The sequence below is a fragment of the Grus americana genome, chromosome 6 (genome assembly GCF_028858705.1).
Source record: "Grus americana isolate bGruAme1 chromosome 6, bGruAme1.mat, whole genome shotgun sequence".
Classification (NCBI taxonomy): Eukaryota; Metazoa; Chordata; class Aves; order Gruiformes; family Gruidae; genus Grus; species Grus americana.
In genome coordinates, this window is record NC_072857.1 from 7,761,284 (window position 1) to 7,775,522 (window position 14,239).

The following is a 14,239-nucleotide window of genomic DNA, read 5'->3' on the forward strand; positions in this document are numbered from 1 at the left end:
ATTTAATCATGACTGCTGCATTTGCTGTCTACATGTACTGCAAATCACTGAGATTTTGTAAATTTTAAAATCAATAGTATTTCCACCTAGCCCCAAACCCACTCATTCTTCAGAAGACTCTGAAGTTTCACATCTCTCCCTTGGCAAAAACTTAGGCCTTGCATACATTAAGAAGCTGTACTAATTCACCTATTTTGATAAACTATTTTTGTGTCGATAGTGCCGTATTGGTACAAAGACATGTAGAATAGTAACAAAAAGACAATTTGTTGTCTTGCCTAATTAACCAGAACTAGGTCTCAGTTCAATGATCACCAGAGAACCTGCCACGATGATTTCAGATGCGGTCCCTCAGCTGGAGGCACACCAACAAAGCACTCCTCTACTTCACTGTACAGTAACTTAGAGAGATGATTGCCTTTCCATGGCTTTACCAAATAGGGGGTAGAAAAAGGAAAAATAACTAGTCATGGGAGATGACTCAAGGAGATAAACAACCTTTCATTTGTTTGTAATATGTAGGAAAAGGATAACCCATTCAGGTTGGTGGACCATAATCAGAATGGTTACTATAGAATCCTGGACTTCATTTCTGTACTAACAGATAAAGTAAATATTCTGAGGAAATGAGATAAAAAAAAATTTATTACTTCAAATTGTGGGAAGAAAGTAGGTGCCATCCAGTTGGACTTAGCGTTTTTACCTATGTTGTCACAGGAAGTTTGTTCCATCCTTTGTCCCACAGTTCAATTATATCATTCTAATTTAAAGATTCCCTTCCATTAAAGCAGGCAAAATTCAGTGAAAACTAAACCAGATGGGTTTATATCTGCATGGGATGTGTGCTCTCACACAGCTTCTCATCTGTTTACTGATTCTAGTTTTCAGTAGTGACCTGCAGGTTTGAGACTATTCAGTTCCTGCAGAACAGTATTCTGCTTTCCTTGTCAAAGTGCTGCAACGTAACTATTTTGATAAAAGCAAGATGCTGTCATTAGTTGCCACTCTGCTCTGAATCCCTAACAAATGTTTCCCTGTTCAAAAGGAAGGGACATTCTAAATGACAGGAAAGATCAAGAAACAAAACTTACTTCAAAAAAAGTCTGGAATTTTGTCTACCTATGACTTCATTGAACCTCAAATATAACTAAAGAAGAAAAGGATAAAAAGAACCTTCAGATACAAAGAACAAAAATTCAGATTTAAGTAGGCGAAGCCATGCAGCGATGACACAAATACTATTTAAGTCTCTGCACTCACAAAAGGATAAAGCAAGCTTCATACTGTTGCCGCTTGTTTAAAAGCTGCAAACAAGGTATTTTTAAATGATGCATGTTTGTAAGTTCAAAAAAACTAGAGGAAGAAAAATTTGTAACAAGCATTAATCTTAATGAATTCTTTTAGGTATCTGCCTATCTGTTCCCTCACAAATACTCAAACTGTGTTGGGGACACAGATGTATACACAGGGAGGTCTGTACATGTAGATCAATTTGCTGTTACCAAGGTAAGTAAAAAAAGTTATTTATCAAAAGCTGAGCATAGAAAACATTCCTGTACTGGTTTCATAGCCAGCTTTGTGCCAGGAGGCTTGTTAGCAACAAGGACAAAGTAAGCTAAGCTCCTTCCAGACTAAGCTCCAACAAAGAAGGTCTGTCTTTTTCTGGGATTCAAATTCTCTTTTCTCTACACCTTATTAAAGTAGTACCTTTGACAAAACCAGTGAATATGGATAGTCAGCTTAAATGTTGCTGGAAGAAGGCATTGCTGCTGAACACACTGGTCTTTCACGTATAAGAAAAGGAACACAGAAAAATTAAGATGTGGAACTCTAGCAAAGTATTGCTGAAAGCAATATGGAAACATGTTTTCCAGTCTAACAAGTATGTCCCAATGAAAGCAGTACCAGGTGTTTTAGTTAATTGCATAAGAGCAAAAATAAATAGATAATAAAATGTCTGTAAGTCTGCCTTTAAAATACATTTTAACATATGCAATACTATAGCAGATCCTGTCAGTTATTACAAGGCAATTAAACCTAGTTTCCGAGAAATCAAATAACCGAGTTAAACTCACCTTAAATTATTTTGTTGACCTGATGGAATGACACTGTAGTAAACTGGCATTCCTGTTGTGGGCAATCCTTGATTTGACTGACTGGGAATTATAACAGGCTGTTGATATGTCTGCTGGGGCACTGCTTGGGAACCTTGAGGCACCGAAACCTAAAATTGAAAACACACTAAGATTTTCTTCTGCAGACAATGTTTCTTTCTGCCTCTTGACCATCACCTAGTTTTATATAAGAACTTTTTAAAGAAACAGAAAGATCTGCTAAGGTTCTCTAAATCCAGAAGACTAGTGATAACAGTAGTTGAAATAATAGCGCTTTATTTTTAAAAAAAAAATCTTTTAGCTTCTTTCCTAAAAATGGAAATGTTGGTTCCAAGGGACTCCATAAATTAACAAAAGACATCTTCTCTACAACAGAAAGCAAGGCGATGGGGAGGGAAATCGTATGAGCTCTTTCTTCCCCATCCTCTGAATCAAGTTAACACACAGCACTTGGCATTTAACAGGACTAGAACTTCTATGCTTGCAACAGAGTTTCTTCTCACTTCAATTGTGGGGCTTTTTGTTTTTTAATTTCTGTCCCCAAAGTCACCTTTGACACCTGCCTGCAGCCTTCTACCATTTACAAAGCAATGCACTTAAAAAAAAAAATCACTGAAACACACAGAAGAGTGATTGGAAAGTTATGAATAAATTACCCACCTGATAAGATGGCACTGAAGGATATGGAACAATCACACCTTGAATTTGATTCCCAACATTGTTGTGTTGGCCACTGACCATATTTTGATTCTGAGACTGCTGAACTCCAACTAAACCCTGGTAGTTTTGCTGCTGGTTAGGCAAAACCTGGTAACCTGAAATTATATGTTTAAAGTCTTATTTTGAAATAATGAACACATTTTATACACAGTTGCCTATGTGAAAATGTATGTGTAGCATTTTCCAATGTTTTTTTAAATCTAGCAACTTCATAAAAGAGTTGAACTTATCATGCATATAAAAAGAAGCCAACATTAAAATTAACAGATTTATTCATTTGGATCCAGCATGAAATACTATACATACTATTTGCAATGCTGCTCTCACATGCCTGCGGTATTTATTTACACTCTAGAAAGTTACATGCATTAACACCTTGATTTGATAGGTGAAAGCTGAAAGCATTTGAACAAAGCATGCTAGATAATATCAAAACCAATTATTTGTCTATTATTATGAACAAGGCCATTCTAGGTATTCTAGTTTTGAAAATCTAGTTAGGCTAAATTCTACTAGTACCGCAGGTGCCCCAGGGATGAGAGTATCTTTACTGTGATTCAAAAATGAATCACGCTTCAAGAAAATTTGTGTGCAAATCTTTTTAAAAAGGGCAACTGAGAAAAATCTTCTAGGTAAAAGCCATGTTCATATACAGTAGAAGATACTTCATATTCAAAGTTATCTTGGGGAAAAAAAAAGAAAGATGTTCATATTCACCCCTCTGCAGTGCCTCTACAACAATTTATTCTTAACTGATATCCTCTGCTATCTTTCAGAAATGGCCTAAAAACCCCCAAACCCTAAAAAACAAAAAAGCCAACCCAAACCAAGCATGAGTGCCAAACAGGAAATCTGTGCATTTATTAGGTCCAACCTTAACTCCCGCTTTTTTTTTTTATTTTTAAGGCGTATAGTAGGTGAGTGCTACCATGACCAAAATACATGCAGAACACAAGTAAAGTTCTTTTTGTCATAGTCTATTATACAGGTATGTGCTACTTACCACATCAGCAAAAACCCATAACTATCAGTGTTTCTGAGACAAAGCCAGTTATCGCTCCAGAATAACAAAACTGGGCTTGTCAAGATGCACTGACGGCAAGAAGAGTCTGTATTTAACATTCACATTCTACTGACCTTGACATTCCCCATGCTCCCTACTTTGGTATGGAACTATAATAAAGTAAATATAGCTGCAAAAACTCACTTGGATTTTTTTTTAAACTGTGTTTAAAAAAATGGCATGGTCTATTTTGAAAATAATTATTCAGTTAACACAAAATACTTTTCTTGTAAACAAAACCCACCAATGTTCATTGATTGCATACATACAGGGTACAACGAACATTGTGAATTAACAGTCTCAGCTGGCTGTCGCTATAGAAATTGCAACAATGAAGACTAAACCAGACTGTTAATATAATCAAATATTGCTTCAGAAAATTAGAGAAGAAGGTTCAGTTTGTTAAAACCAAGACAGCTATTCATTAGAAACACACAACGCAATATAAATATTTTCAGAGTACTATATAAAACAATGCATGCTTAGAATTTTTAATAACTCTTAAGTTTGAACTGTGCACAAAAAAACCCATCTCATATCCGTAATAAACAAAATGCTTAAAGGTACTTTGTTACAAAATGATCTATGGCACCTAAAAAGCAGCTGAATGTGAAGCTGCAGTGTATGACAGATCCAATCAATATATCTGCAATCTAAACCCCTCATTTCCCAGAAACTGCAATGTTGCTGTGAATATTTTTCAGCTTTTTCTGGCGCTTCCAGAGACAGACATGATCAATGTTGCAAGCAGAGAGAAGTGGAACAATATAAATTGACTGCCAAGAAGGTTCCCCACAGCGTTCCGAAGAATGCTCTATTTTTAGCTTCACAATTTCACCTCTGCATAGAGAGTGGTTTGACAGAAATGCAGCACTCAGCAGAAAACCCACACCTGCCATAGCAGATTGTCTCATTACACAGAAATACTCTGAAATAGTAGATAAAAAAAGAAGCATGCTTCTTAGTATTTACATAATGAAAAAGAAATCACTGTTAATATAAGAAAAGTTAACTTATCAACCTGTAGTTAGGTCTCATGGTAACTGGGCCTTCATTATCATAACAACCGGAAATGCCTTTTTCTTAAGAGTTTTCTTCTCCCAACGTCTTTGGCACAACCAAAGCATTTTTATTAAAAGCGAACCCCTCAAATATTTCACCTGAAACCCCTTTAAAAAGGAAGCCAGGAAGCAGCTGAAAAAGAGACCGGTTCACTGTGAGAAATGTAAACCTCTCAGACAGTGTTACGGCCCCGAATCCAACAGCTCATAAATAAAGTCAGACCACTCCATAATATTAAACTAAAACTGGCTTCAGTTGCCATGGTCTCAGAAGTTGTCATCTTTTATCTAAATTTGTGTTTGGAAAGTTATTTCATAGTTAGTAACCACTTTATTATAAGATGAATAAAACCCACGGCTTTTATGTAATACAAGATTTGTTAATTCTCATTTTTGACCAGACACATGGCTGTATTAGCCAAGTAACATGCTGCCTTTTGTCTCAAACCCAGCCATTGCTAATAAACATCAACCATTTCAGATGTAGCTTTGTGTCAACTTAATACAAATATTTAAGGATTAAAATAAATCTACAAGAGAGATTCAAAGTTGCCGATAAAGCAGTAAATGAGAGCCAGCAATGGCTAGGTAGCAATTTGAAGATTTTGAGTTAAACACTAAATTATGCAGTTGCTAGTAAAATACTTCTCTCTACCATTAGTGCTAGGAAACAAAACAGGACTGAATGAAATTATTGGCTTCATGACTTAAACACGATCCCTTGATGTCAGAGTTATAGGTAGAAGGTACATTATCAAAGTAGAAAAGTAGCTGTCTGCACAGCTTTCTTATTTTATTTCTTCTAGGACACGGAGATTTAGGCTGCTGATGATTTTCACCCTGTCCACATTACAGGCAGTGAAATTCAGTTAAAGAGCTAAAAACAGACAAGAAAAACTTACTTACCTAATAGCAACCGATTCTTCCCTTTGCATCTTGGTGCTGATGCACCGTCACCCCCTGCTTTCAAATTCAGATTGCTTTGTTTAGCTACGTATATACACTGGGCTCTCTCGGATTTAGAGTTTGTGTGCTATTCACACAGGGAAGTAACTCCAGCTGAGCCTCAGACTTTTTGCTATCAAGTAGTCTAGGTATTAGAAATTCTGAGGAAGAAAAGCAGGTTGTGTAACACAGTTGGATAACACACCTTTAACACCAATGCATCAAACAAGTTGCAAAACAGAGTAATTAGTTTGCCTTTGAAAAAAAATGTCAATATACTTTGACTTCTGAGGAGCGAAAAGTAGTGATCAGGTACTAACAGTATTTTAAAATGATCTGACAGCCCTACCATAAGTGGGTAACACATCTTGATGATTCTGCAATGAAATAATCCTGCCCAAATTTGTGAACTGAACCCTGAATAACAACTTCAAGTGTTGCTGCTATTGGAGCACTTCCCAGAAGAACTGCAGAAGAGGGAGTCACCCCTCTTACAGGCTACTTCATAGAACAGCGATAAAGAAATCCAGTTAATATTTGTAAAGGCTGATCTTTCACCCTATTTCTGTAGGACAACACATAGTTGGGGGCAGGGGAGGAATTAAAAATACCCTTCTTCCCAAAGGAAACTCAAAAGGACATTGTCTAGTGTATTCAACTAAGGCATGGTGTAAAAGCCTGATTTTTAAGGATCTCTGCCTCCAAACATCACTAGTTACTTCTGAAAGTTTTGACTGTGAGTCAAGATATTACTCAGAAGTAAATTTGTTTCAGGAATCCAAATCTTATTGAAGAAGTCATAACAATATTTTTAAGTACAGATTAATGGAATAATGGTAGCTACAGTTACAATTTCTAAGGAAACACACTAGGAAAGAAAGGAGACAAACACAGCTTGATAACATTCATAGACAGGTAACCTGGAAACAGTAGAAAAGCCTTTACTCGAAATAGGAGCAGAAAACTAATTCTAACTACTTAAGGCTCATTATATATTCTATGCAATACCCAGATACCTTTAATCATAGGACAGAAAGATAAATTAAAACAGTATCACCAGTATCTTCTGCATAACAGTCTTTTCATGCCACAACATCTGAAATTAGTATCTTTTGTTTATATCTTTCAGTTAAGGTATATCTCTGTAACATTACATCATTTAAAGGTACTAATTCATCTTGCTTTGCAAGTTACTAAAAAGTTAGTAACTAAGTTACAAGTTTTTTTAAATTACTCTGTTCTAAACTTAAAAAAAATAAAAATTATCCTATAATTAAAGTTACAGCATGAGACACTCATAATAATGGCTCAAATCTCAAGTTTCATGAACAACTGACTCAATTTTTTCCACCTCAGGTTAGTTATACCTTGTATCTCATATTTGAACTTCTACTTTATTTGAAATTATACAGCAAAATAAGTTTAAAAAGCAAACCCAGGAGAAAACGCACATGAGGTGTTCTGATGAAATGCTGAAAAAGTTCAACAAACCTGTCTGCTGTCCAGGCTGTGCCAGTGGTTGGTTTTGCTGTGTGTTGTAATGGACAGAAACAGGTCGATACTGTTGACTGGAGTGCGGATACTGATTGGGGGTACAATAACAAGCTGGCATCTGAAAACAAACAACAATTAGAGACATTCACTACCTGCAAGTTTATAGGAGGCAGACATCTAAATGCAAAAAGAATCACACAATAAAAGAAAGATGCAAAGCTTATTAAAAGGTGCAACTAATGTTAAATAGTTTAGCAATTAACAACACATACTACATAAATTCCCTCTTTATCAGATGATTTCTTCTACTTTCACTGTAGAAATAACAATTCCCAATTTCTACAAAGAAACATCTGAGACACTAGCAAACTATGCAGAACATGAGTTGTATCAGCTACAGGTAAATAGGAAGACCTGAGTGATTGCTCCTTCTCAAGGAAAGCACGTAAAGCAGAACCACCCCCCCCCCAACCCCAGAATAAATGCACACAGCTGCAATTTAACAGGGAGCCCCATGCCATATAAAAAGCTCACTAATAGAACAGCACCATCAGTTTTTAAATATAGCTTTTGGGAGGAGGAAACCATAGCCACTGTACCTGCGGCACAGGTTGCTGCACATATCCCTGCTGCTGGAGTACTTGCTGGTTGACAGAGTGGCTAGATGTTGAGTAGCCTGGAGCAGAAACTGGTTGGCCAGAGGGTGGTGGAGCAGCCGCGATGATATAACCAGGCTGCTGGTGGGGCTGGAGGACAACAGTAGACTGGAACATAGCAGTATGAGGTTCAGCTGGGTCAGCTGGTGGCTGGCGGGCAAGACTCATATGGCTAAATTGTGATCCTAGGTTGTCTTGCTGTAATAGTTTAAAAAAAAAAAAAAGGAAAAACTACATTCACAAATGTACATTCAAGAAAGAATAAGATAGCCAAATATCTCATTAAGTTTCAGATATGCACGTCTCGGATTACTGCGCAATAGCAACACCAGCCAAAGAACAACAGGAAAGAACAAGATGCAACACAGTAGTAAATGATCTTCAGGGCTGACAGCAGGAAAGAACATCCACATTCAGAGACTTCACTCATTTCACTGCAAATATTCAATTTTTGGATTACATCTGACTCTATCTACTTATTGTAAGAATTCAGTTGTCAAAGTCTGATTGGACTCCGAAGTTTGAGTGAAAACATCTAACCCCAGTTAAAATAGCAGAAGGCATTAATATTGCTAAAGTAATTTTTGGTTTTAAGAGCTTAAGTTAATGAGGCTCTAATCCTGAATAACGAGGTGCATTCCTCTAACTTGGTATTGTCTACATGTAAGGATTAACTTTTTTTAGCCTGAAATCAAGTAGCAGTTGCAGGAAATGTAGTCTAGCTGTTACCTAGTATATGTATTTTATTAACATCTGAAACTATGATACTGATTGCACTGAGCACTGCAGGAGTCCTGTGAAATTTGAAACTTCTATTACTGTAACCCCAAACTCCTTTTCTTTACAAGCAATTCAGCATCAAATTATCAACATCCTGGAAATTAGAAGTTATCACGAGTACTGTGGTTTTTTTGCTAAACAGGAAGATTTGGTTCATACTTCAGAAGTGGACTCTCCAAACATGGAGGAACATTAAAAATATTTTAAGACCATGTGATCATCTTTTAGATCATCCTGAAGAAGATAGGAGTTAATCAAGAAAGAGTAAGTGCAACATCTGTCTTCTACGATTAGCTACATTCACATTTTATGATGAAATTTTATAGTTCCCAGGCTAAAGATATTCTTAATATCACAGGAAATAAGAAGTTGCACCTAGAACGTTATTTAGAATACCTTTAGAAGCCCTGTTTTCATTAGATAACAATCTAACTTTGCCTTTGGCATTTCATTCTTTGATGATGCCTATTAACACAACTGTAATGCTTTTCTACATTGGATTTTACATGCTGCTTTTCATAATACCTAGTTTAGAGAGGAGATACTGATACTTAATTATGAATTATGAGTTAATATTACTTCTAAAAATGTCCAAAGGATAAACCCAAGCGACACACATTTATTTCTGTTACACTACCAATATGAGTAAGTTCAGATCTGGTCAGTTTGTGAGATGTACAGCACAAGCATGATTAACCTCCAAAACATGGCATTACCAATAAACAGATAAAGCAAACTTTCCTTGTACCAACTACCGATGCGTTGCATTTAGATTACAAACCAAGACCATCAATTCTTTTCACTATGTTACTTAAACAGCAGGAATAAATTTCTGAAACTGCCAGCACGCTTAGTATTTGAACCCATTTCCTGAATGTGAAAGGCTTTGAAATTATTATAAATCTGGAAGAAGTTTCATTCTCTGCTTTAAAACTATAGGCCTAACAATGATTGTGAATTAACACCCGAACTAGCTGCTACTAACAGCACTTTAGTCATATGCTAAACTCACATATGAAGCTCACATTGGTTAATTAACCATTCTCATTTCATTACTAAGGAGTTATATTGACTGCAGCCCACATGCATGCGGACTCTGAAATAACATGAGAAACAACGTTGCCAATAAAAAACCACCCTCCATGAAACGCAATTTCTTTTAGAATTGTATGCCTAAAGTGCAGATTAACAGTTACAATATAGTTTTAATTATATGCAGGCTACTGAATTCAGATAAATCTGTATCTATTATTAGAAGACACTTCTGATTAATTTTGAAAATAATGACAAAATAAAACTTCTGAATACATACTGAACTAGCTTTTGTTTAAGATTGTGGTGGTTTACCTTTGGCTGGCTGTCAGGTGCCCACCAAACTGCTCTATCACTCCCCCATCCTTAGCAATACAGGGGGAGAAAATAAGATGAAAATTTAATGTGTCAAAAAAAGGACAGGGAGATCGCTCACCAACTACCATCACAGGCAAAACAGACTCGACTTGGGGAAGATTAATTTTTTGCCAATTAACAGAGTAGGATAGTGAGAAATAAAAACAATACTAAAAGCAGCTTCCCCCACCCCCCGTGCTTCTTCCCAGGCTCAACTTCACTCCCAACTCTTCTACCTCCTCCCCCGCCCAGAGGCACAGGGGGACTGGGAATGGGGGTTGTGACTGGTTCATAACACTTCATCTCTGCTGCTCCTTCCTCCTCGCACTCTTCCCTGCTCCAGCATGGGTCCCTTCCACAGGGCGCAGTCCTTCAGGAACAGACTGCTCCAGTGCGGGTCCCCCACAGGGTCATAGGTCCTGCCAGCAAACCTCCTCCTGCCTGGGTTCCTCTCCATGGGCCACAGCTCCTGCCAGGAGCCTGCTGCTGCCCTCCACAGGCTGCAGCTTCCTTCAGGCCATCTCCACCTGCTCTGGAGTAGGATCCTACACAGGCTGCAGGTGGATATCTGCTCCACCATCATCCTCCATGGGCTGCAGGTGGAGAACCTGCTTCACAATGGTTTCCTCCACAGGCTGCAGGGGAATCTCTGCTCCAGCACCTGGAGCACCTCCTCCCTTTCCTACTTCTAACCTTGGTGTCCGCAGAGTTGTTTCTCACTCCTCTCCCTCACAGCTGCTGCACAGTGGTTTTTTTTACCCTTTCTCAAATATATTATATCACAGAGACACCACCAGCATCAATGACTGACTGAGCTTTGGGCAGTGCAGGGTCAGTCTTAGAGGCACCTGAAATTGGCTCTGTCCAACACAAGGGCAGCTCCTTGTCTCTTCTCACAGAAGCCACCCCTGCAGCCCCCTACTACCAAAACCTTGCCACGTAAACCCAACACAAACATGTATTCATCAGAGTATCAGAGTAGTACGGGGAGTTGGGAAGCCTCAATTTTTGACCTGGACTTTAGTTCAGATTCTGACTTGGATAACTCTTCTCCTTTACTAGGTTCCAGTTTCAGTTTGTGTGGGGTTTTTTATTTATTTATTTGTTTTGGTTTTTTAAACACAAAAACCTAAGATATTTCATTTCCAGCTTCTATTTATTAAACAAGGGATGCTAGTGAAGTGGGAGTGTTAAGAGTTCTGGCAAAGAGGCTAGAAAAAGGTAACCTCAAACAATCAGAACGCTGATCTCTCAAAAGGTATTACAGTTCAGCAGAAGAGCAGGCAAAGAAACAAGAAGAAAGGATGGAAAGAGATTAATCCAGAGACATAGCAAGGTACTGACTGGCTAACAAAACAATAGCATTGAAAAGCTGTTCCTTTACAAAGGAAAATAATATGTATACAATTAAGGCTATATCTACATATCTCTATTTTTAGATATATTTGTGCTGCACTTGAAATAAACACATTAAGATCTCAGGAACTATTTCCCCCCCCTCAGGTAATATTTTACTGTGACTGAAAAGCTAGCCAGTCATTACACTGTATCACACAGCACTTACAAATGACCAAGCAAAGGCCAGCATCCACTAAAGATTAACCCATGCAGAGAGGAGATGAAGAGAAGATTTAATACCACAGAATATTGCTGTGTAGAGGAGACTGGCAGGAGCGGGGGTGGATAAGAGACTGCAGAGTACTGAACAGGCTGGGAAGAAGGCTGCAGAGACCGCATAGGCTGAAGAAATAACAGATTTATAAACATGGTTAACATCAGAGTAAGAGGAGTGAAAACAAAGCCAAAGTCTTCTGTAATAGAAGAAGCAGCTACACTCCATTACTAGAAAGGGAACGGATACTACTTTTTTTTTTTAAAGCTCAAGACTGCACAGAATTAAAACAGAAGTAATTTTCAATAGCTCAGTCTCCCAGCAGAAATACATTTAACTGTTACACATTCTATTAGCTATGTCAGGAAATTGCTTCTATTTAACATTTACTGTTTCTTTCAGAGATTTTTTTGAAAGTATAAAATAAAAACTACACATGCATTATAAATACAAGTTGTTTCAAAGTTTCTAAAGACAGAATGAATTTACTACTAACCACAGATTAAAACATATTACTTTCACTTATTCAACAATACTGAAGTGTTTTCTCTAGATTATGGCTATTTGAACATCAGAGCGGTGTCATTGCTGATAATATTTTGGGCAGGTTCAACTCCAGCATCCACTGAAATGGCAATCATAGAAGTAGTAGGGAATTTGTGAAGAAAAGTGCAAATACCACGTACACGCTTCTGTAAACTAGACAGGGAGAAAGACTACAAATGAGCCTTTTCCAAAACAGACCATCTCTATTGTGGCATACACAGGTATCCTGAACAGAAAATTTAAACAGGGAAAATGAACAAAGATAAATGTTTAGATGAAGTTCTATAAATAACTCTTATAAAATTTGAGGACAAACTGAAAATACCACAGGAGACTATAGCCAGTAGCTTGGTGCCTGAAATAGCTGCTGTGTAAAGAGGGAGAATCTGCCCTTCTCCTGCCTATACACACACGTTGCTTTTCTCTTCTTCTTCAATGGCTGAGGTTATCTTTTATCTGGCCTATTTTACTAAATTCCTCTTGTACAAGACTAGGATAAAGTATATCCTGTACTTCAGTGTGCAGTTTTGTAAGCAGGGTAAGCCAAAGTGCTACTAAAGAGGCGTTCACACTCTACCAGTCCTAAACTGCTACTATTGTGCCATGCGTACTGCTTGTGCGGTACAGCCCAAGAATTCATCTGGCTGAAAAATAACCTTAAGACAAGGAGACAAATATTTCAGCTGGATTAACTCTCTTTCCCAAATTGCTGAATATATGACTGTTAATGCCGGGCATAACCACACAACGTGACTAAGGACGAAGGCAGAGCCTCTCTTCGAGAGCAATCTAGGCGTGGTGTGTTCTTGATACGGCAACATTTTTCGGATTAAAATATCTTCTGTATTTCTAAGAAAAGGCTGCCTACCATGTTCAGTTATTAGCAGAATGGATAGTTCCAAGGACTGTGGGGGGGAAAGTCTAGCTACCCATACCTGTGTAGCTATTATTTCTTAACCTATGCTTCAACAGAACAAACCTACTGATGATGCCTTGTTATCAGGCAGCAGTCTGACAGTATCGGTCATCAATACAAGCATCATGTATTTGACATGTGCACCTGTGAGAGGATGTGATTAGCCGCTGGCTGTTGCTGAGGTGGTGCGGGAAGAGGCGGCTGTTGCGGAGGTCCAGGCACTTGGGTCCTAACAGGTTGCTGAGGCATAGGAGGATTGTACACAACTGGAGTGCCATCTGGATTAAGGAATGGCTGACCTGGAAAGTTGGAAGAGAACAAGACACAACCAAATAACAGCCAGCTGCATCATCTAAGTTTGGAGAAAATAAACACAAGTATATTTACAGTCAGCAAAATGAATACAATAATAAAACTTGAAAATAAGCAAAGTCATACTGGTTTATATGACAGATTTATGCCAAATCCCCACAACTACATTTATGATAGCAATGACTAAACAGGCCTCATTCGACAAACTACATGCAGTTAAAAACTAAAACATTTAAGGTAAACAAAAATATCCTAGTCTTTACTTAGTGACCACAGATAAATATTTGCTGTATTCTGCTTTTATTAAAAATGAGTTTTCAAGAAAGTAGATTGAAAAGGGCAGGAGTAACAAAGAAAACCCCTACTGAAAATACTGTTTTAAGGACCTTTTAAAAGTCCATTAAATGAATCTCCTTTAATCAGCTTCAACACCAACCAGAACACAGGAGAGCTTAAAGGCAAATATTTTAAAAATATATATATATATATAAAACAATAGCTGCAACGGTATTCTCATAACTGCTGATAAGATTACTGTTAAAGGACTCTCTTCCCCTATTCATAGGTGAATTGGCTTTCAGCTTTCAAATTAAATAATGTATTATTATTCTCCCATTTAATAATTGGCAAG

At 37.6% G+C, this 14,239-nt stretch overlaps 1 protein-coding gene across 18 annotated transcripts in view; it reads right to left on the bottom strand.

Annotated features, from left to right (window-relative positions):
• The window catches only part of R3HDM1 (R3H domain containing 1), a 90,544-nt gene that overhangs the window by 9,271 nt on the left and 67,034 nt on the right, over positions 1-14,239 (bottom strand). For 13 of the 18 annotated variants that reach the window (XM_054830735.1, XM_054830738.1, XM_054830736.1 and 10 more), the window contains 6 exons: positions 13,441-13,595; positions 11,861-11,962; positions 7,997-8,251; positions 7,395-7,515; positions 2,775-2,929; positions 2,076-2,224 (listed from right to left, as the gene is read on the bottom strand). In XM_054830735.1, coding sequence (XP_054686710.1) covers positions 2,076-2,224; positions 2,775-2,929; positions 7,395-7,515; positions 7,997-8,251; positions 11,861-11,962; positions 13,441-13,595 — 937 coding nt within the window. The remainder of the gene's footprint in view (positions 1-2,075; positions 2,225-2,774; positions 2,930-7,394; positions 7,516-7,996; positions 8,252-11,860; positions 11,963-13,440; positions 13,596-14,239) is intronic. The other 5 variants (XM_054830744.1, XM_054830742.1, XM_054830737.1 and 2 more) reach the window with 1 other exon arrangement.